General features: G+C 38.5%; 2 protein-coding genes across 2 annotated transcripts in view; one reads left to right on the forward strand and one right to left on the reverse strand.

Moving 5' to 3' along the window:
• The window catches only part of dysc (whirlin protein dyschronic), a 92,457-nt gene that overhangs the window by 5,754 nt on the left and 62,448 nt on the right, over positions 1-24,255 (reverse strand). The window contains exon 13 of the mRNA XM_023391298.2: positions 3,265-3,489. Within this exon, the coding sequence (XP_023247066.2) occupies positions 3,265-3,489 (225 nt within the window). The remainder of the gene's footprint in view (positions 1-3,264; positions 3,490-24,255) is intronic.
• On the forward strand, positions 13,157-20,030 carry LOC106636337 (uncharacterized). The gene is made up of 2 exons (XM_014348714.2): positions 13,157-13,493; positions 19,574-20,030. The coding sequence occupies exon 2, from the start codon at positions 19,606-19,608 to the stop codon at positions 19,786-19,788; it is 183 nt and encodes a 60-aa protein (XP_014204200.1). The 5' UTR covers positions 13,157-13,493; positions 19,574-19,605; the 3' UTR covers positions 19,789-20,030.

A 24,255-nucleotide genomic window follows, 5' to 3' on the forward strand; every position in this document is an offset into this window, starting at 1 on the left:
AAATCAGCGACGTTTCCTTCATAACTCCAGTTATTTTATCGATTTTATAATTTACTGTTTTATAAAGTACAGTTTTTGTCGTACAAAAGTCGTACTTATCAAGCTCCATGTTTATTTGAATGTCGTATGAAATGCTAATATTTTTAATTACAAAAAAAAAATCCTAATTTTCATACTTTTGTCTGCAAATATTTTTTAATACCATTTTTTTTTACAAACGTACGGCCATCAAAATAAATGGAAAAATAAATTTTAAGTAATGAGTGCAAAACGACTAATCACTTCCATCTTTATAAATCTTTACACCGATTTTTGTGGTCAAGTGAAAGTTGGTGTTAAATTTCTTTTGGAATTTATTTTTTTTTTTATATTAGACAAATAAATTGGTGTGAATTATTTTAAAAAAATTGTAAGGCATAAAATTTATATTACAAAGTACGGAGTTGTGAAGACAACGAATGCCTTTTTTATAATACGAATAGAGTAAAGCGTGTAACTGCACGCAAGGGCACAAAAAATAATATAAAATTATACAGTGATAGTTGAAACTAATTTCTATAGACCTAAGTTGAATTTCTAAGATGTATACAAGAATACGTGGATAACATATGAGCAGAGCGCTATTAAATATATAATGCCTAAGAAATGTATCATACAATAGTAGTAAAGTTATTTATACGTACAATGCGTGTATAATACACATTTCCAAACGAACGCTTTATGTATACATAATTAAGTAGTGATAATTTGCAATATATATATATCAGAAATTTTGTAATATATGAGTATTGAGGAGAAAGAAACAGAGAGAGAGAGAGAGAGAGAGAGAGAGAAAAATTCATGCTTGCTGAGAAAAAAGGTGGGCTTGGCAGTGGCAGGGTGTTTTATAATTGGTTGGTGCTTCGGAAAGTGGTGGCGGTCGTGACGGTGGGTGGTGTCGCGCGACTCTAGGCAATCTCATTGCTTCGTTCTCATTTGCATATTTTTTGCTTTTTAACTCTTGTGATGTACGACCACTGAGAATCACATGAATACATTTTCTTTCCTGATAAATATTCGTGTATATCTTTACCTAAACGGATTAAATCTTGTAAATGTTGTAATGCAGCGTGTCAAATGATACGTTGATTAGGATCTATGCTAATGTGAATGTTAAACAAATTTATCTGAGTCTGATTTTTTGGAAAATTTCGTAACGCTATTCCTGGAATGGTACTATGGAACTAATGGCTTTGATATGTTGTTATGTCATCTCTATTGGTGACAGATTAGGAGTCGAAGGAGGTTGACCAGTTGATCAACTTGCGGCTTAATTTTTTTCTATCTTTGACAAACATAGGTGTCGAAAAAAATGGGATGAGATTGTATGATGTCATAAAATGGATTTTCTGTCAAATCTAACAGTTCAATAATGAAATGTAAAAATATTGAAGCTGACGTGATTTTTGATACCCGTCGTAACTCACTAGAAAATGAATGATGCAACAATAACGTGATCTCGTAGCGTTGCACGTTTTCAAACCCCAACGTTAACTTTATGTTTATGTTTTTGTTTTTGAGTGTTTCAGTAGTGGCATACAGTGATTATCGAAAATGTTTTGTTAATTTATAAAATTTTGTTGATATTATACACACATTTTTCCGTTTTAAATTCAAAAGAAAAAAATCTAATAAGTTGTATAAAATATCTATTGTAAAATCACTATTAAACTATATATAATTAACGTGATCTTGATCAGTTCACTTCGTGAATCATTACTTGAAATATGTGCATGCCAAGACATCTAGAATATAGTATATATATCGTGCTTGAAATATAGTATATAAAGACAATAATTAAATTAAAAAAGTGAGTGCAAGACATCTAAAATCATACGTATACATACCCTACAATATGTAATATACGTAAATATATATATGTGAACGTCGACTGTTGATAGCTAGAAGATCGATCGCACAATGATACTATGTTATATACAACTATGTAGGAGGGAGAGACATAGAGAACAAAAATTGCATTTCTAAATTCAACTACATCATGCTAAAAGTATAGCATTGGTGGCTGAGTCTGCCATTTAACGTATAACCTTAAGTAGTCTTCGTTTTTTACTTTCTTCATTTCGATTTTTAATTATACTTTTATTCTTCTCCTGTCTCTCCAAATCTCTCTCTGATAATTTATTTCGAATGAAGAAAAGTGTAAATTCTATGAATACATTTGTCTTGGCTTGTGTCACTGTATATCATTTCTCACAATGAATAAAAAATCAATGGATGTTTTAAAGATGTATATTTTTTATACGTGAAGATGTTACACATATATAAAAACTCATTGTAAAGTGAATTTAACAAGAGATGTGATTTTTGAATATTGTAATGGAACAGATTTTTTTACTAATAGTAAAATTGCGTGCTCAAATAGTTTATTAATTACTATGTATAACAGTTATTATATACGAATTATAATGAAGTAACTATTTCTGAGACTATAATGTTTACTGTCAAAAATACAAATTCTAACTTATTTATAGTAGATATCAGTATTAAACTGATGAAAGTAAAATAGTGTATTTAATCGGTACCACGATGCTCACCTGGACATCGTAATAGCATATACTTATTAAGAGTAAATTAAAATCTGGTTTATGTACTTGGTAAATGAGTATTTAAAAAGTGGCTTGATTTCATTTCCGGTTATAAATAATTACTTGATCATTTTTTTCCAAATTATAATGTAAAATTCTCTTCTTACCGTTTTTTCCAGCTCATATTTTTTGTCAGTGCAAAGTAAATTTTTAAATAACGTTACAAACTTAAAAGTTAAAGGTATGTGCCAGTAGTGTAATTCAAATTTGACTGTGATTTCTCGAAGACAAAATATTGTTACAAGTACACACGCAAACTGTCCATAAAAATAAAAAATGTGAATTATGTGAGATACAACGAAGTGCGAAAAAATCGAAAAAAGTTTAGATTTACAATAGATACACAGAAAGTGTCTGCTTTTCTTAGACAAGAATAGTGAAAAGGAGTAGGTCAAGTTTTGGAAGACACCAAGAAGACGTGTATTTTGAAAGAGTTCGAGTTCAGAACAAGAGATAAAAAGAAATTGAATCAGAGAGAGAGAAAAAGAGAGAGAGGGTTGTCGAAAGTAATGAAAAAAAAAACAAACGAAAAAAAAGACGAGTGATATACATAAAATGTGTTAAAAAGGTGAAAGTGTGTGTGAGAGAGAGAGAGAGCTAGAGAAGAGACGGGACTTACGAGGGGTCTGGCGCCCCAGTACCAGGACTTGACGCGCTGGGTTAGCCCACCAAGCAGGTGGTTCTTCCAACCACCGAAACCTCCACCACCGCCACTCTCCGAGCTCCTCTCCTCCCTGCCTTCGTCCTCGTCGTCCTCGATATTGCCACCGCGATCGCGATCCCGTCTTGGCCCGTTACCGATCATCATTTCGGCGTCACTACACTCGCACATATCGTCGCCCTCCTTGTTTTTTTTTTTTTTTTTTTTTTTTTTTTTTTTTTTTTTTTTTTTTTTTCGTGGGCGTGATACAATTTTGGTTCATTTTTCATTTTGTTTTTTTGTTATCATACGAACATGGAAGACGGTGCCGATTAAGCGAATTGACGAGGTCCGCAAGTATGTGAGTGGTCCACGCAGTTGACGCCGAGGGGGAGAGGAGAGACACAGAGACAAGCAGAGAACAAAAGCAAAAAAAACAGAGACACATCAATCAGTCTTTGTCGTCGTGGTCAGCATTATTTTCTGAATACGCGCTATACTTGTACCAGCTGGTTTATTGTATGCCTCTCTTTAGTATTTTCGTTCAATGCGTTGTTTCTCCGTTGCATTACTTTTTTTTTTTTTTTTTCCTTATATTTAACTTTTTATTCTTATCTATATAAATTATATAAACAAGTTTCAGAAAAAATTTTAATAGACTGGAGTGACTGTGGTTTTTCATTATTTTGAAAAATCCTACCGTTTTTAAACAAATAGGGTTAAAATTTGTTATTAATAGTACTTTTATCATTTTTATTATTATTGTTAACTGTGCATAAAAATCACTGAAAAAATTATTAAAACACCACACTGATACATTTTTATTTTACTATGCCAAATAAATTGTCAAAAAGAGACTAAGGGTTTAATAAAGTAACCCTTTTTGAACAAATAGAAAAATGTTTTGAAAAACTTGGAGGATTCGATTAGTCACGCTAGCTTAGTGCATGTCATTGCCTTCCTCCGATTTTTGTAGTCTTCGTACAATAACATCGTTACAAAATAAAATTTATAAGACGTACGACCACGTCACGGTTAACAATGCGTGAAATTGGTCGGTGGTTCTGCTGGATGCAATTTATCATGTCACAAATGCTGAGCTTTTGATGTTTTTCATCAGCTTTTTCTTTCAAGAAATATTTATATTATTTTAAACAAAGGGCTTTTTTAAATTTCAAATAATAAACTTTTTTTTTTTTTTTTTAGTATTGTGAAAATGTCATGTATAACACTTTCTGCAATGAAAAACAATAAAATTCTAAGGAATACATTTTAGGAAAATTTCTTTCGTATTATTTAAAAGACCCCTTAAAAACTAACAAGGTAATAATTATTTATTACTTCTTCACATAATCCAATTAAAAGATAAACTTATGTAATATTGGAAGCAGCGATGTTACATCAAACTTCCTTGGATTTTTTGTAAATACATCATTTTTTTATATGTTTGTAGTGGATGATTTAATATCATTAATTAAAATGCAAATTAAAAAATAAAATAAGTACAATATACTATTTCATTAAAAACGCTCGATTGTTGAAACAGTAAAGTGTGAGCCTCCTTAAATATCCTTACGAAAATGGTTAAAACTTTTTTTTTTAATACATCTCATTAGTGATAATATGTTTTCTAAGTTTAGTACATCCAAAACCATCAATTTTCATAGCAAAAAATTACAATGCTAACTGTGCCTTTCAACTTTAATCCCTCCAACAACTTATTTCCTTTCCAAAGAAAGGTTGGGCTGTTTCGTCGAACGGGAAAAAAATCAACGAGTCATTGCCTCGAATAAAAATCGATGTAGGTCAAACACCTCTAACATACTCCCACTCCAACCTACGAAGTCTTATTATTATTTTTAATATGATATGTTTTTCCCCCAAACCAAAGTCAACCTTCAAAACAAAAAAAGACAGGCATTTCATGTCTCACGCACATATCGTCTGATAATATACTCACACGTAATGTAAAGACGTCACAAAAGTGAAATGAGGAACAGGAGGCTGCACTAACTGATGGAGGGAAAGCAAAAGATACGCCAATCAACCTCTTTCGTATCAGCACCGATTCGATGAGTTTCACTTTTATCGCGTGCGCTGCTGCGGATTTGCACGCAGCGATGCTCAGCCCAGGACTCGTGCTATATATACGTGGGCGTGCAATTTTTCCTTTTCTTTCCCAAGTATAGCCACTTGGATGATAAATATTTTGCACAATGAACTTTTTCCCTTGGTTTCCAAGTTTCGAGGCGATTTCAATTCGCGTTTCGATTCTAGTTGTTAGCGAATCCGAAAAATGCAATTTCTAATTTTTATCTCTGCTTGATTTTTTTTTTTTTTTTTTTAATTAACTTTTGTGCGAATAATTACTTTTTTACGAGGAAACGTACGTGTTCTTCTATCTCGATTCACTATCCAACGATTTCAGTTATTATATATCGTCCCATGACTACGCAGGGATATTATTAGATACCACAAGTTTTCTCTCTAATAAATAATTAACGATCCATCCTTGCTTTCCAGCGCACTGAACAGTCAAAACCCAACTTACAGTCCATCGAGTTTCCATGAAATATATAAGTACGGAGCTCTTGGCTCGAACAACACCCGATCAATTTTGATGAATTTGCCGCCAGCCAAAATAAATTTCATCTCCAGTGAAAACTCAAGCGCTCCTCCGGTAATAACGGACCGAAGGCTGAGTGGTTACTTACTTCCCATCAGACGCGTCGTAGAGCAGAAGAGCTCGCTTTTTCCGGAGCATCAAAGGCACACGAGAAAGGTTCTTCTGTAGGTATGTAATTAAGCAATTATTGCAGGGATCGTGAAAGTCGCCCACGGAGAGTATACACGCAGCTGAGAGGGCACTGCAGGGGACGGGCGGAAGAGCGGGGAATCTTCTTCTGTCTCAAAAGAGCAGAAGAAGAAAACCAAGGCACTGAAAAACGGATTAACCTCGGTCATCCTCGCAATGGAGAGGCTCCTTCTCGGGCGCGACGCCTCGTTTCTCGTGAGCAATCGACCTACTTCCTGCTCCTCTCTCTCTCTCTCTCTCTTTATTTCTATACTTAGTGAACTCTGGCTTATGTATCCCTTTGTACTCTGTACGTGCGCGTACACGATATATTATTCACAAAGAAAGAGACAAAGAGAGACGCGCCTCATATGACGACTAGAGCAAGAGAGAGGAAAGACTTTCTCCTCGTAATGCAACTTCTATAGGTACAGATGCAAAGGTATACATATACACGTGTACCTACAATCGTGTTGACTCTGTGTGTACATATATATCCTCGTGCATGTACTTACGTCCGCGTGGACGCGTGTTTGCTCAGGTGATACCGAAAAGTTCGAAACCGAAGTTGCAGAGCGACCAGCCGTTTCCTCCCGATCTCCTTTCTCTCCGAGATCTCCCATCTACAGCTTATACAATATACCGTCCAGCGAGAGATCGCGACTATTATTTAAGACACGTATATGCGTGGTCGGCTTATTATTTTTGTTTCTTTCATTGCTGAAAAATCGGTTGGGATCGCGTACGCACGAACGGGTTCTCGGATTTTATTGGTTCGGCGCTGGCTTTCTTCGACAATATCGCGACGAGGAAGTGTGTCGACGCTCTTTATACTAACCAATGGGAATGCAAAGCACACGGTCGGTGATGATGATAAGTTCGACGCGCGAGTTGCGTAAGTTGATGCTTGACGTCTTTTTTTTCCATTTAGAACTAAGAATCGCAATATTGGACGACTGGAAATTGGCGCTAATGTTTGGATTAAATTACTTTTCTGGTAAAAATCTCCAATAATCCTCGCGCACCGCTAGCAGAGCCAATAGTATTTCCTATCTATTCGTGCTGCATTTTCGTAATGCTACAGTGTCACGGTGAAAAAACGTATATCATATACACATGCGAAATTAACATAAATTTGAAAAGTAGACCTCTATTTTTCTCTTGGTTATCACTGACAGAGGCACGGCCGATTCCGTTCCATCTGCATTGAAAAATCCAAAAACGAGAGAAAAACACATATTGACGATAAGAAAACGAAGACGCAATAAACAACTGTTCTATTATCATCGTTCGACGAACATACCCTCCACCGATCGAACGTTCAACCGCTAACAGGAGAGACGGAGAGATAATACACTCTCGAGTCGAGACAAAGAGATATCAGAGAGACCAGCATATATAGGCCGTGACAGCTTATAAGCTTGTGCAACGTATTAACCTACTAGCGGTATATGGGTGACAATCGCCGTGGATTTCGCTATATCCTCCGCCCTTGCTTCATTTCTGGCTCAACTATTGCAAAATATCATTATCCTTATTTTGATACTGCACAAGTGAAGCAAGGTTACCTCTGGCACACTTTACGCACCGCGTAGTAATCTCTTGCGAAAGTTTTTCCACCCCCTTTTTTTTACTCCGTGTAGCGTAAAATCGTTCGATAAATTAATAAATAAACTTGTATGAGTGCCGGACAAGAAAAAAAACAATCCCGCCCTCGTGATATGTCATAGTCAAAGTTGACAGGGACACTTGAACGACATTTTGGGACAGTCTAGTTTTGTGCTTAATACTAGCGAAGCAGACCAAATTGTTTTTCAATCATCGATACTTTATGTAACATCGTGTTGCCGTATCCCCTGGTGCATATATACATGTCATGTACTCTTTTATAACGCTCAAGACATGCTAAAAAGTCAATAAAGAGGTCCTAGTTGTGCATTTCGTAACTTTCTCGTCCGACGATGCTGACGATTTTTTAAAAACGATACCTACGCGACAGACGCAAGTTCTAGCGTTTTATGTAATTTTACGATTATTCACGTGCAGATTGCGTCGACGTGATATTCGAAAGCCAAAGTCGGACAAAATCCGTACTGCCGATAAGATCATCTACACTTTATGCCATTCCGTCGTGCCATTTTATCTAATCGTTTTCAAGGTGCTTATACCTGCGCAAAAATCGAGGGATTTGCAAATAAACCATATGGGATATCGGCTATTTGTGCTATGCTAGATGTAAGATAAGATCTAACGTGGGTTGTATAAATACAAAAATTCTGTCGTTTTCTTATCTACTGCATGGAAGTTCGATAAATATATGAAACGACAATCGGTCTTATCATTCATCGATTGGGCTAAAGTCGACTTGTCCTTAGCCCATAATATTTTATTACACGACTAGGCTTAGTCGCTGGTAATGTAAAGAGGTGAAGGACTATCTAGTTTTCTGTAAATCAAACATGTGTGTGGGTCAATGTTTGTCGAAAGCTTCGCTTAAAACGTCTTCTGGAAAATCTAATTAACCCTGAAAATGAAAATCCTTGATGTAAAGTCTACTGTTACAAATTAACGGTCAGTCAAATTTCATTTTGAGATATGTGCAAGAAAAATAAGACGTTCGTATCCGTTAAATGGTGATTACGTACATTGGTTATTCAACATTCGTGGGATGATCATATTAATAATGCTTAGAATTGTATAATTTTGCTGAAACAAAACAGGAAAAACGGTAAAAAAAAAAAAAAATCGTACGTTCTCAAAAAGATTCAACGAAATTCGTTCTGCGTCATCGGTTGCCAAACTCTCGTTTTTACGACAAAATCGATCCGTAAAGGTTACGCAAACAAAATTACAATATCTTGATGGCGCGCGTGAATTTAACTCCCTTGGAAACGAAAGTATGGTAATTTTTGTTCTCCAACTCGCCGAAAATCCCTTGGGAGGAAATCCATCGAGAAAATGTGGCTCGAGCATAACGAGCTGTGTTCCACATCTCCTCTCACCTATTAAGCCCAACAAAAACAGGAGCAGCAGCCACTATAGGCGACCGCATAAACCTCATCAAGAGCACAGTGTCCGAATGAAAAAAAAAAAGGAGCACAGCGAACGAGGACCCCTTTGCGATATCTTGACCACTTATAAAATGTGTCCACATTATACGCTGCGGTAGCCGCTCCTTCACTGCACGCACACTCACGTGAGAGAGAGAGAGAGAGAGAGGGGGAAAGACACTCTGTGGTAAAAAGGGCAAGCGTCTGAGTCACAGTTTTGCTCTGTAGGCCGAGAAAGGATTCCAGTAGACCAGGGACCTCGTGCCAGTCGTGCCCCGTACGTCAGAGGAGCGCACACGGACGGACACACGCACACAATAAGCTACACACGTAGCCCGAGTTCTGGTATATAAAACGAGGATAAAACCCAACCAGGTGAAGCAGCAGCGATCAAAGACAAAGAGGAAGAAAAATAAGAAGAAGGTACAGAAGTAGGCGTCTCGATTTCTCGGGCGTGTAAGTCGCACGCGTAAAAGCCTAAATATACCTACACACAACTAAGTACGCAAGATCAACGACCAGCCAGTTTCTAATGACATTTGTATATATATATATGCACGCTTCTTCCGTTAGCGGGTGTCTCGCTTCCTTTTTTCCTTTCAACACCCCTTTTGCTACTCGAGATTGACTTTTATCTTTCTTTCTTTCATTTTTTGTTTACTTACACTACTTCTTCTTCTTCTCGGCAATTGCGCAGTAGACTTCCTTGGCTGTGCGTATATGCGTGTACGCTGGCTCAGTCAGGCTCAAGGCGTGGATTTTTTGCTTGCATAAATTATCAAGTCCTAAGCGCCTAACTGTAACCGTACATGATGTTTGAATGCGCAAATTTACTCTATGGCTGCCCCTGGCCGGTTTGGGTACAGGGAGTCTGGAGCGCGATGAAAGACTTGTTTTTGCGTATAGTATGAGTATAGTGCCGTAATAAATCGTGTCCTACAAGTATACTGCTTGAACTCGGTTTGGTGCGGATAATTTTAATGGATGGATATGAAACTATATATCAGTGAGATCATTTTTGAAAGACCCAAAATATTTTCAATTTTAAGAGGTGTTGTAAAAATGTTAATATCATGCGTTTTTATCTGCTGCTTATTTTTTTTTATTACAAAATTTTCGAAAAGTTTTTTGGCTTTTAGCGCTATTTAACACGGCCATAACTGTGTTGGATATTAAGATACTTTAATTGGGCTGGAATCAAAGCTGATATCAAAATTTTTAAATAGCACTTTTATATTTTGTCAATTTGTGCATTTGTTCAAACGTTACAGTCAAACAAACATTGTGCGAAAACCTAGCTAAATTGAGTTCCATCAGACAAGCAAATTTGTTATGGTACTGACCACACAATCTGATTATTTACATGTTTTGACAGCCCATTTTTTTTTAATAAGCGTAATAAATGGTGTGGAATTTCTCGCTTGTTTAGCTATTGAAGCTTAGTTACAAAAGATAGATAACATGTACTGTTAGCAGCAGATAGCAGTGTCCGTCGGAAGTAATAGAAATAAAATGTAGTAAGGTAATTATACGAAATAATCACAAAATAGTAAGCTTTTAAAACAATATTTTTCTTTTTTCACGAAAACATTTTTTCTTTTCCTTTCAATAGCAGTGTACTCATACTTTTCTTTGACAAAAAATGCATCCAATGCTAATAGCTTGTGATACACACTTGGCTACAAGCACCAGCGTTTCCTCACCCTTGAAAACAAAGCAACAAACACAGTCTCCCAAGTCAATTACCCGGGTCTCTCTTTCTCTCTTTCTCCATCTTATGTATAGCCACCCTTCACCGCAGACCTCTAAAGACTCTCGGTGTTCATTCGCGCTTTCTCATTCGGATGCAAATGCTCGAGTGCATGTATACGATTCTAATAGCATTTCAAAGCAGCAGATATATACGAGAGTGGAGGTAATTACGCTGCTCCTCTCTTTCCCTCTCGAAAGAGCAATAAGTATATGGAGAAGAGAGAGAGATCGTGGGTGTCGAAATTTGATCGTTCGACGAGAAATCGGCGCGTCAAGCACTTGATATCCGTGTATTGGAAAGGTATAATGTGTAAAATTACATTGGTGTTTGCATTAAGGAGAGAGAAGAACACCTTGGGGATTCTGCAACAATAATACGGAAGTGCATAAATACGATGCTGCGTCGATCGACCCAAGGCCTACGGCTGCCCTGCCGATCCCTTGTACGTGTGTGTGACTCCTCGGTTCTCGCTCTTGACCGAGAGAAAGGGATAGGGAGCCTGGAAGATGAGACCTTCGAATCGATTCAATTAACGCTCGTATACGCGTATACACACGCGCTAGCGAAGGCGTACCACCTTCCGGCTATGTTCACCGTTTTTCAATTACCGATTTCTATGTACACGTTGGTTTCTTTCGCCCCTTTTGCAATACACTCCCGACAAGACCTGACGCCGTAAGTCAACCCGATAAAGCTAGAAAAACGCTTTATGAAAGTCGTAAACAATGATGCCGGCCGCCGGGCTGGATTTATGTGACGTTAACGCCCTCTGATATGTATGCAATAGCTTTAATGCGTGTTTAATGAGCTTTTACGGTGGCTCGCGTTTATAGTGTTGCGTTTATTTAAGAATTCGAGACTGCGATGCAGACGTGAATTGGAGACGAGGGGAGGAACACACGTGCTTGGCTGCGACGACCGTTTATATAACGAAGTAATCAGTCTGAAATCGTTAATAATTTATGGCCCAGCTTCCGAGGCTTTTTTCGTGTAACACTAAACTTTGCATTTGATACATCTTAAGGTATTCGATAAAACCTGTCTAATATCAATGTATCTCTTTTGTATACGAATGACGTTAAATACTTTGGTATAGAAGAAGACGAGTTGTATTAACAGGAGTATTGGCTTTTGAAGAATCTTCCGATTCTTGTATATAAGTGTTCGTGGCTGTAAAAAGGATTTCGACGAAAAATACTTTGGCACATTTTTACCGGACGTACTTTAACGATTCTCCTTAAAAGCCAGTGATTACCAACGCAAAAGCGTTTCCTCCCGTAAATAAAACGATTCAAATGTTTTTAGAGCGGAATAATTACCTTCACCAAACGAACGCTAACTCAAACTGTTCTAGGAGACTTTTTATTTCATATAAAAACCTTATCAGTGCAAAGTCTTACATTACGCTAATCGTTTATCCCGCCTATTATTGATACTTCTCAGATTTCAACATTTCCACGTTTTTTCTACACTTGAAAAACACATTTTAACAATTTCGATATGCCATAGGTTTATGAGGTATCATTTCATAGTATCTCTTGTAGAAATCCTTTTTTTTTAACCATTACAAGCGACGTATGAGTATCTTCACTCTGATTGACCCATTTGTGCAAACCAGATTGTCAAGAATAAAATACAAAAAGCACAAACTCTTGGGCAAAGACCAAGAAGACGAAGGAGGCAAAACAGACTCAAAGTATGTGCATTCACGAGACGCGCGTTTTTCAAGTCTACCGATCGCATCCCGATCACACGCACACCCCTCCATACCGGTTAACATAGTTATTTTTCCATGGGATCCACTTTGGTGGAAAGTTCAAGATCGTTTTTGTGACCTCCACTGCATAAATCTGGCTGATTTGTCGCCAAAACTCGACAACCGAGCAGATCTTCTTCCGCCATAAAGTTTTACAACAATGCGCACTAGTCCTCTCTCTCTCTTTCCACCTTTCTTTTCCTCTTTCGTTGTTCCTTTTCTTCCCCAACCTCCCGCACGCATCACCCACTGCGTCTCATACAATATATACACACGCAAAACGTGTTCCATACACGCACGCCCGATTATCTTGTTTCTCTCTTTCTTAGCGGCAGCTCCTTTTTCTCCTCCAGAGCTACTCTTGGCCTCTGTTCTCCAGGTATATATAGTGGCAGGCTTCCTTCTATACCATGACTATACTATTACTATCGTACACTCGGGCGAGCGCTCGTGTTGGTGAGCTGCTGTGCACACTAGTTATACCTATATATAATGTAATACGTCGTCCGGACAGAGAAAGGAGTAGAGGAGATGGAAAGAGAGACGACGACGGCGCGCTACTACTTCACGGCTCTCCGGGGCCTCACCTGAATCAGTCGAGTCCGCGGCACTGTCGGGCTTGCACACTCAATCTGCTTCCTCTATTTCACTCTTCTTGTGCGCCCTGTTGCCGGCACCCGAGCACAAAAACAACACCGACTCGCTTTGTTGCCGATTTCTACTTCGACCTCGATTCGACGCACGTCCGAGCTCCGGGTATTAAGATTCGACGCGACGACGTTGTAGCTGGGACGTATACGACGAGAACAGAAACTTGGGCATATAGAGGAGGAACTAGCGAGAGGACCAAGGAAGGTTGGTGTGATTTTTTAAATATCCTCGTTTGCTTGCTTCATTTTTGTCGTTTGCTTTTGGAGGTGCTCTCTTTTTTTTGTTCTTAGAACCGATTTTTAACCGATTTCCAGGGGAAATCACTGCATTACTTGCATTATAATTTCAAGTTGGATGACTTTGCCCCTTTTCAAATAATTGTGTTTGATGACGATGAAATATCAGTTCTTATCATTACATGCCATTGTTACCAGAACACAATTGTACGGCAATTGAACACTGTATAAAACAATCAAAAAAGAGCGTCGAGATGACACGAGTATACAATCTCGACCGCGCAGTCAGCGCAATTTGCAAGCCCGTTACGCTCATTAAACAGCCCCGCGCATCGTCTTACGTCGTCGTCGCGTTTTGAGCCTCGTCACGTGTTATATATACATATATATAAGTATGTGTACGATGCATCAACGCGCTCTCGCGACCCTTCATACGCTAATATAGAGGCAGTTACGTAACGTTTGCCTCAACTGTACCTATTATGGGCCAACATGCAAATGTGCACGCGTATCCAACACGCTCGCGTTACAGACGTATAATAGGCTCTTAGGGCAGTTTGGGTGGAATTTATGCGGCCCGATATTTCACTTTTACTCTCGGCCGTCGAGCGCGTTTCGCGCGAAAGAGGCCGTTCTGAATAAAAATGCACTCCGATAAATAAAAGGACCCGTTGAACGTGTAGGCTTCGCGTGTGAGTGTGGGCACTACATGAGCCCCGTAAATCCGGAAAACGGAGTCACCGGCTGAAATTCAAGTCTCGATGTAGGTGTACCGCTGACTCTGAATTGCGATAGAGGAGCCTTTTTTTCACTCCCAATACGTCTGTCTGTACGACAACATTGTCTGGAACACAGTAGACGCTTCTTTTATTAGGAATTGCGTCAAAGACGTTATCTGCACTTTTGTTTCCTTCTTACTCTATTCTCGTTGTTGCTGCTATGATCCACGCCACTGATTATTTACCTGCTCAAAAACATAATGTGCCCCGATGTCGTAATTTACTTTTACCAATAGAATTGTCACACCAATATTTGTACATAACATTGTTTTGCTTGAATTTGTCATTATCTAAGCCATCGTGATATTACTTTTAAAATAATTTACTTCAAGTTAAATCTTCTACATTAACGTTACTTCACTCAGTGATGAGAGTAGATAAATAAAGATGAGTTTGCAGCCCACCCTCTGGTACAAATGGCAAGTGACCAGATCAGAACAAATGAACAACTATTAATTTAAACTTACTTGTTTTAGCTTACGAGAAAAATATCTCAAAATAGTATGACCATTTTCCTAATGAATAATTAATTATCCTGCATATCGTATAATTTTATTACTGCGAATGTACGACGGCGACCATGAATGTCTTAATACATATTATTTTAGAGATACTTCGATGAAACATTGATATGTGTAGTACAATAATTAACCCAGTTGCACAAGTGTCATCCACACTCATTTAATTTATTCAAAGACAATTTTCAAGATTCTTTTATGATAAAAAAAAAAAAAAATCTTACTACCAACAAGTCATTGTACGTAGTGTAGAGGCCCATCTCAATAAGGATGATACTTTCGTGCGAGCAAAAACACGCATCCGCATCGATACATAGAGTAAGAGAGAAAAAAAAGTGCGACTCCCTTGACTGCAGGGTGCAACAACCCAAGCGCTTTCGTATTATAGTTAATTCGTAACAACGCCAATTGTATAACGATTTCGTGCAACCAACAAGTCACAAGCTGAAACAGCTTCGTCGCGTCGCACGCACTGAGGTAATCACGAGCTGTTGGCGTGGGAGCGTCTTGAAAAGCCTTTTCGAAAAAAAAGAGCGAGAGAACAGCGAATGAAGAAAAAGAAAGGGAAGGAACGGACCGAAGAGCGCGAGAAAGCAGCCGGTCGAGAAATCGGATATCCCGCGCCGGAGGAGGTGGTGTAGCGCGGATATTGGGCGCGAGGGACGGGGGTGTCGGTACTGAAGTCCGCGGGGCCCCCTTTCGATTTATCTAATCTTGCGCTCCGTTAATCCAAGGGAGGGCCGATACTGTGCTATGTGTATGGCTGTCTCGACACGTGTATGCATGTATATCGAGATCGTATCGAGCGCGCGCAAACACGCGAGCTGTTGTTACTGCTGCTGCTGTGTTTCGAGTCCGGGTTTCTCATTCCACCTCTTCCCCCGACATCCCCCATTTTTAATGCTCATTGGCCTCGCTCGTTTGTATTATTTTGCCTTTGGCTGTGAGGGTGTTTTTTTTTTTTCACATCGTGTACCGCGGTTTTTTTTGGGTGCTATTTGGGAAGGGAGGTCCTTATCGTGATACTGCTTGATGCATCGTCTGGTTTTGTCGGCAACGTTTTCGAGATCAAGTGCTTGAATTAGTAATAACATGGGTGTAGGTTTTATAAATTTGCTTTCAGCTTCACAATAGTTTACGATGGATGAGTCTCGAAATTTTATATTACACCTTTTTTCCCCATATCTACCTTAGATTCTGGCTTCTGTTTCTTTTTGCGCAACGATTTCTTAATCGATGCTCGGTCGGCGTGCAAAAAAGGCGTTATTACGTAAAAGGATTTCCTGGGAGTTTTTTTTTTTTTATATTGCTCATATTAACAGATATTGACTTGTAAAAAAATAAAAAGTAAGAATCACTGCAAACTCTTGATTATTGAGTGCGTTTCCGTCAACTTGTTGAGCGTAAGTTTTTTTGGTTCGTTTATTTCCTTTGTGCTTTTATATGCTCGTCATTCATTCAGCACTGCTCTAAAGGTATAAACTAATACCAACGAACGAGACAGACAACTACGTAATCTCCTACGCTACAAGCTTACCTATAGCGTCTCTGGGAAGCTTGAAAAAATCTCTCGATCCATGAAACGCATTCACCGGTCTAGCACTTTTATGCAGTTTAATGGAACGAAAAAAAAAAAAAAAAAAAAAAAAAACCAGCTCGCGTGTGTAAGCTGTTCAAAGACATCGTACTTATACACATCTGCGCATAATGTGGCGCCTAACTGTACGCATGTGTACGGGCAACAGCTGCGCGTATTTACGGTACTTCAAGCCTCGAGTCTGGGAATTTGTGTTTTTTAACCGGTTTTTGTGATTAATTTTTTTTTTTCCTCTCACTTGCTTTTTATCATTTTTACCAGTGCTGCTGTTGTTGGGCTAGATATTGCGCGTCGATGAAAAGTTTTTATTCAAAGGGGCTTTTATTTTTGTTACAACAGGGCACTGATATCTTATACCGGATAAAAATCTCCTAAGCAGCAAACGCAAAGCACAGTGCACCCAATTTTTCTGAATACAAACGTCAAAAAAGGGACTCGCCATGGGGTGCTCTTTAAAAATAAAGAGCACTAAAAAGTCGTATCGCGGAAAAAGAGTGCACGCACGAGAAGTATACAGACAGAGCCGCTAATTGGATACAAGACGTTATGCCTCCTCGTCGTGAGAAAAAGAGATGCAGCGGGCGAGCTTTTACCGGCAGCAGCGGCTCACGTAAACAAGATCACGTAACGCTCTCTTTGGGAGGAAACAAAGGAGCGTTGGCCCATCACCTTCCTTCCTTCTTCCTTCCTTTTGTCCCTCCTCCTTCCGAGCAAACGCGGGACTGATTGTCTGCGCATCGTAGGTACACGCCGCTAATTGGATATCCACCTCGTTGTCGCGTGCACGCCAGCCCTCCTTGTCACAATCTTATTTTTTTCTTCTCCGCTTTCGTTTTTTTTTTTTTTTTTTCTTCTCGCTTTCCTCGCACTGCTGTCCCCCGATCTCTCGTTTTTGGGGTTTTTGACCACCACTTCTTCTTTTTTTCTCCGCAAAAACAAGATGTTAGTGCACACGTTGCTTTATCAGCTCTGGTAAGGACTCGTGGCAAGATTTTAATTGAACACCGAGTATAACAGTTCTTTGAACGTGATCAGCTGGAAAAACATACGAGTGCCTCCCGATCCAGCTCCCCTGCACGCATTAAACATGGAATTAATTAACAGCGCCGGCAAAAGAATTCAATTAAACTTACATAAACGGATCATAAGGAGCGCAAAACGATTTAATTAATCGAAAAAAACAAAGATTTTTCCTCCTTTTTTTTTTTTCATTTTGCTGCTGTGTAGAAAAGCACAGCGTCCAATTAGTCGCAAGCAGAAACACCGAGATCGGCTCCCGATCGGTTGGAACATCGAAACGATCTTGTTTCCGTTTTTACACATCCTGCCCGCTTCATAGTTTGATATACTTATATATTGGCACGATAACGAGGTACGCCCGCCTACCACGACGTGTATAACTTATAATATAGATCTACCTCGTAATCGAGACCTTATATTATACTGCGTCCTCTGGATGTGTGTGCAACACCAGGGAAAGCGGTTGCCGCAGACACGTGTTGCAAATCTACGTGTACCTGCACTATGATGTATATACACAAATGCGGCTTAGAAAGCGAGTTTTTCGCGACGAGCGGGAAAAAAAAAGAAAAATTGGGCCCAACGTAAGTTGAGGGGAGCTGAAATATAATAGACCTGCGAGATTGGCGGGGATGCGTGCTGATGGTCTGGATTAGAAAGTCAGGCGTGTGGGCGCGGAAGATTCTGAATAACATTGAACAGTGAAGGAGTTAGTTTGTTGATAAAGACTTTGCAGATGAATTTGATGATTAATCAGAGCGTGTTCACCCCAAAATGGATGGGAATTCTCGTAAACTTTGAATTCACGGGTTGAGTGAAAGTAGCGGTTTTTCTTTGCGCGAATCACAATAATCGTCGAGAAAATAGCCGTACATGGCGCGTAACACATTTATATAAAAGGAAGCGCTTGTAAAAGGGAACATCAACAACAGTGAGGAAAAAAAAAAAAAAATAATAAAACAGAAATGGCGTTGCTAATCGTCGCACGGAAGATTGAGATACACGCGATGAGAAGGAGAGCCGGCCGTCACGGTCCGTCGAGCGAGTCGGCCTACAATTAAGATGATGGGTCCGATTACCATGCGGAGCCCGTCGTTGTCGTCTTTGCGATGGCCCAGTGACTCCCGATGATCCATCTTCTCTCCCTCTTTTTTTCGGGCCCACCTTGACAATCGGTCCTACATCTTCTCTTCATCTCTCTTTCCATCGAAGCATCGTACCGAGACAAATTTATCGAGTACAAAACCCAGACCAGCAATTAATGCACAGCCGATGCTAAATGGCTGTGCGCGTAATCGCTTCGTTTGTTATTGAGTGCAGTAGCCTAACGTGGACATACATATAGCTATCAAAGGATGAGAGCCCCATCAAGGCTGTGTTGGATTGAGCCAACTCTCGATGGCCATTTCGTCCGGGCACTCCTCTCTTGTCCGTGCGGACAAGGCGGGAGGCGCTCGACAGAGTTTTTTTTTTCTTTCGGTAAATTTTAATAGCTCAAGTGACTCGAATGGCGTACCCACGCCTCGTGTAAAATCGCGGTCTCGAGGCTTGCGTTGAATTAATCGTGTGGCTGTGATCGGTAATCGATGCGTTCAACAAGTCGACAAATTAAGCTTCGAGGACGCGCCTTAGACGTACGCAGCTTTGGTACATAATATGCTTTCCGTTTCCTAATTTGATGTGTGTACGTAACTGCCGCGGGTACATACAGTTGCGCAAAGAATAAAAGTACACGTGTCAATGGAAAGTTGGTAATTGCAGGTTTTGGCGTATTCATACCGAGAGGAGAAAACGAAGCTCCGATTTTTCGGAATAACCATCGCTATATACTGCCTTGCGCTCCACTTTACGCCTCGGAAATATTAATAACGCTCGCGCGAACAAAGAAACCGGCACTTTCCCCTTGAATCGACCGCGTATATAAATATATATACCCATCGCAAAAGAAACGCTTCCGAAACAAAATCACTTTGATTCAAGTGAAAACACTTTCCGACTCGAAAGAAAAACAAAGCACCTCCAAAAGTACGCGCATGCACACGACGTTTTATCCTTTCGGAATTTGTACTCGATGGTTACAGACAGTAAATAGAGGATAAACATTTATCTCACAGCATATGTATATTCATTTCAGGTTTGCTGAGCCCCACACTTCAGAGAGAAAAAATGGAGTCCTGGCTGAGCGACGTGCAACGCGTGAGGATCCCGAGACCGAAGTTCGGGAGCGGGAACTCGGTGCGCAGGTCAAACTCGAGCGTCCAGCACATCCGACCGGAGGCTAGACAGGTGGCCCAGGAGATAGCCAAGGCGACCGAAGAGCTGCGCCAGGCGCTGCAGGACAAGCTCTGAGCGCCGTTTTCATCGCGAGGAAGAGACTAGTCCGAGAGCGAGTGTGCGATTTTTGGTTTTCTTTTGCTTCTAATGATGTGTGTTGGCTTGGATCTTTGCGGCGCTGGGTTGTAAGAGTGGGGGATCGATGGGGGGTCATTAATTGTCTAGAGGGACTTGACGAAATCACGATGTTTTTAATTTTTTGAGCTGCGAGTACATACGCGTATTTGTAACTCTTACATTTTTTTTTTTTTTTTTTTTTTTCATGACTATCGAATCACGCGTGATGTTGAACGAGTGCTATTTGACAGATAATTTTAGAATCGTAAAAAATTGAAGCTTCGTACGTTTATCCGTTTTCGCATCTGAGCGTTTTTGCATGATAACATGACTGAAGACAATTTCCTTCTTTTAAAATTACTTTGAAAAATTCAGTCTCATCGAGTTATACGAAGTCATTGAGGGTATGCTATATGTATGCGGCAGCTTCTCGCGGCAGCAGTTTCGAATAAATAAATCATTTGAAGTTGGTAAATTAAATTTCGTTGATTACGAGCCCGAAAATTACGAATACTCGAAATACTCCATATTTAAGATTCAATTTACAGTTGATTAAATGATCACACGAAATATCTAGCAGTGGGAAAATATTTTTTTCATCCTCGATAAAAAATTATTTTAAAATGTATTTGATTTCCGTGTCAGTATTCGGATTTTCATTTACGCTAATGTTCATGTCAATCGTTTTATGATAAATTTTAATGTGTTGTACAAGTACGTTCACTTTGTTCCAAGTATGATTGGAATTTACAAAAAAATGATCTTCCGATGGATGCATATGGATTTAAGTCATAATTTTTGTTTCTGATTGATAAAAATAATACTTTGAATGCTATCATTGTACTTTAACATTGAATATGAATGACGAATATATCATGTGGTTACAAAATTCATCAACGATCCCACAACAACCCGTTGCATATACAGTACGAACTCGAACTACTCATGCATAATATGCCAACTCTGTAAATATTCACACTATGTTTCATTTATGCAATAATTTCATACTATATTGTTGTTTATCATTCCATTAAAATAATTGTATATGCTGTAGGCGTAAGATTTTATAATTTATCGCAAAAAAATGTATTTATTACTTAATCATCGCGGTAATTATGTAAAGAAATAAAATAAATAGTTGTATAAAAAAGAGACATAGTTTTTTTTTTTTTGATATCAATAAATCGAATAAATTAAAAAAAAATCTTTTTAGGATGGACAAGAAACAACCAAAAAGTGAAAAGAAAATTGAATGGACTTTATAACTCAACGCTTGTGCAGTGTGAGAATATTATAATTTTTATGTGATTTAACGATTTAATCCAAGGATAATTATTGAATCGTAATGAACCATCGATTCATAATGTCTATTTTTTTTTGTTTCGTAAGTATTAAATATTGAGTTTCAATAATAAAGTATACGTTACTGTACTTTGTATTAATTATAAAAATAAGATGCAATTAAAATATTTCTAAGGTTTTATGAGCTCGTCAAAATGAAACTTGAGAGTCAAATTTGTAGTACATACACTTACTTCTTTAAGTTTTACGTTAATTTTTTCGTATGAAAGCATGAAAAACAAAAAATTACTCAATCAGAAAAATTTTAAAAACATTTTTCAAGGCTTGAAAGTATTTTCGAAAAACGAAACTCTCGAGCTCATGTTTCCTTAGAATCTTTATATATTTTTTAAGTCGTGTGTAAATTATGATTCTTTTAAAAATATCTTTCTTTGCATGACCTCAAGTCTCAATTATCTTGGAATTTCCCCTGTCAGATAGTCATTGAAAAAACAAAAAATTTCGAAATGTTGATTCTACTTGTCAGTAATTGTTTAATTTAGTATGTACGTACACAACTGACTCGGATTTCAGTTCCGTAAAATTGTACATGCACTTACTTCGAATTTTTCACCAAAGGAGAGAAATATTTTTGGAATTTTCGGGGAATCCCACTACAAAACAGTACGAGTTATGTTACTCGAGAATTTCAGGTGCTGAAAACACTCTCCGAGTGAATCGTTCAAAGCAAGAATCTTTTGCCACCACTTAATGTACACGCAAAATCTCGAAAAAATCGCCCTTCAGCAAAATAAGTGCAAGAAATAGGTGGGGGCTCGGATGGAACCGACAGCCGCGGCCATAATTACAAGGAACAAAATCTCGTTATCGGTTAATCTCACCAGAACTCTGTAGGAGCACGTATACTCAATCCTCCATGAACCTGTTAATTTTACGGAGAGAAGGAGGGAAAAACGAAGGGCGCAATCGTTGCAGGTTTTCCTCATTCTCAGAGGCTTCTCGCGTTGATCAAAGGCCGGAGCCGTGCGAGAGTTTGACGACTAATTAGCCGCATCGTCGTTACTGCTTACACTTCTTTAATCGGCCCCCCTCCTCTCCTCCACGTAAGGGACTTACACAGATGTTTTCTTGGGAATAATTAATCTCATGGGTGGAGATTTTTTTAATTTTCTTTTTTTTGGTTCGAGTTGTTGGCTGAGGGCTCGGTGTACTAGTAGAGAGCGTCAGACGTCAAAAAAGAACGATGTAAGGACTCGTGCGTGCGCAGGAGCCGAGGCAGGAGTAATGGTTTAATTAGCATGTCATACATCCCTGACTGTGTTTTTGATATTTATGAAGATACAAGCTGAGATAACTAAGTCAGTTGAGTATGCATGGCGTTTATAGAATTTCGAGGCTTCGCGAAACACATGCAATCACTTATTCGTATTTTTTTATTTATTTCTTCATGAAAATAGAGTAAGAGTTTATCACAATGCCTTGTTCGATGCATAAATTGTTGGCGATTCGGAAATTATGTTCATTCATTTTAGCAAGTAAAGTATTTTAACCGATTTTCAAAGTTTTAATTGGCATAAATGAGAATTTTTTTTTTTTTTTTTTTAAATTAAATTAAGCATCTCGTATGAATTGGTTGTGCTTTTCCGTACGATTTAACTTTTGTTAATTATTTTATGATCATTGAGCCATAATTTTGCATTTCTACGTTACTTTAATTTTTTAAGAAGAAACTACGTTCGTGTGGTTCGTTGAAGAAAATAAACATGTTTTGTAAATACTGGGCTACCAGTCAAACTAATATACTTGTGTAAATTATTTTTCTGATAATTACAAAAATTTACACTTACTTCTATATACTTAGATAAAACATAGTTTGATATTTTCATTATTTATTTTTAACTTCTTCGTTTTACTAAAGATGTATAAAATGTTACAGGTTCGCGTCATTGATCAATAATAATTTTGTTTTCTAGTAAAAAAACATGCGTAAAATCAAATAGACAATTTCAAACAAGTCGTATGTAGAAGAAATCGGTTTCAAAGACACTTTGGAATCCATCTCACACATAGCCATAGCCCAGATTACTCCAGAAAAATGGCATCTACGTCACTGCTAATGCCACTTCGATCGATTACATCAATCCCAGGCGGTCCGTTCGAAAAAGCATCAACCGGCCTTCAGCTAACAACTACTACAAAAAAACGTAGCTGCATCCAACATACCAGCTTTAAAAAAAAAAAAAATCGTCCACGAAGAAGCAATCAGCTCGTTTGAAAAAAAAAGTTTCAAAATCCATCCCCACGGCCGCGGTGGATCCGTGAAACTGATAGTTTCGTCATTAAAACTCCCCTTTTCCCTTATGCTTCTTTTTCTTTTTTTTTCTCTTACACCGCACATAAGTACACGTACTCCTCGCCGTTCAATTACTCAAGCGAAGACGAGATAAGAGCCCGCGTGAGCGTAACCCGAGTTACATGCCTTGTACATGTATACGTATCATCCTCGCTTTCTCCCTCTCTGCGGAAGATCAAGAGGAATTTCATGAAAAGAAAAATTCCTGCAACCTTCCTCCCTTCCCTTGCTCTGACAGCGAAGCGCTGCCGTCTGCAGCTGCATAATGCAAATAAATCGAGAATCTTAAAAAAAAAAAATTTCCATTGAATTTTCATTAACGTTACTACATCTATTATTAAAAGAAAAAAAAGTTTAACGTCTCTATCTTATGGTGGGATTTTTATATAAGGATTATGCGTTCGTGGGCACTACTATCTATTTCCGTAAATATTATGCCTTGACTGGTGTTTAGAACCACCGTTTGTACGGCTGAGACTTTGCTCGCCGGCAAATGACAAGCTCGGAATTGAACATAAACGTACATATAATTATATCCTGCCTTGCTTCAGTTTATTCAAAACATTTTTCTTTTATGAAAGGCATTTAATTTGTGTCTCGATTTTTTTTGTCATACAGTTTGGTTTAGATTATCTATTATTTGGTCCTGGAGTTGGAAAATCAGATAGTTGGTTAACCAATTGTGGCGTGAATTATACTCGAATTTTGGTAATTTTAATAATGACAGTTCAAATTATAAATATAGTGTTAAACGATATTCGAATGTATAT

The sequence above is a fragment of the Copidosoma floridanum genome, unplaced genomic scaffold (genome assembly GCF_036245765.1).
Source record: "Copidosoma floridanum isolate Cflo_tuat_1 unplaced genomic scaffold, Cflo_Japanese_pri ptg000013l, whole genome shotgun sequence".
NCBI classification, from domain to species: Eukaryota; Metazoa; Arthropoda; class Insecta; order Hymenoptera; family Encyrtidae; genus Copidosoma; species Copidosoma floridanum.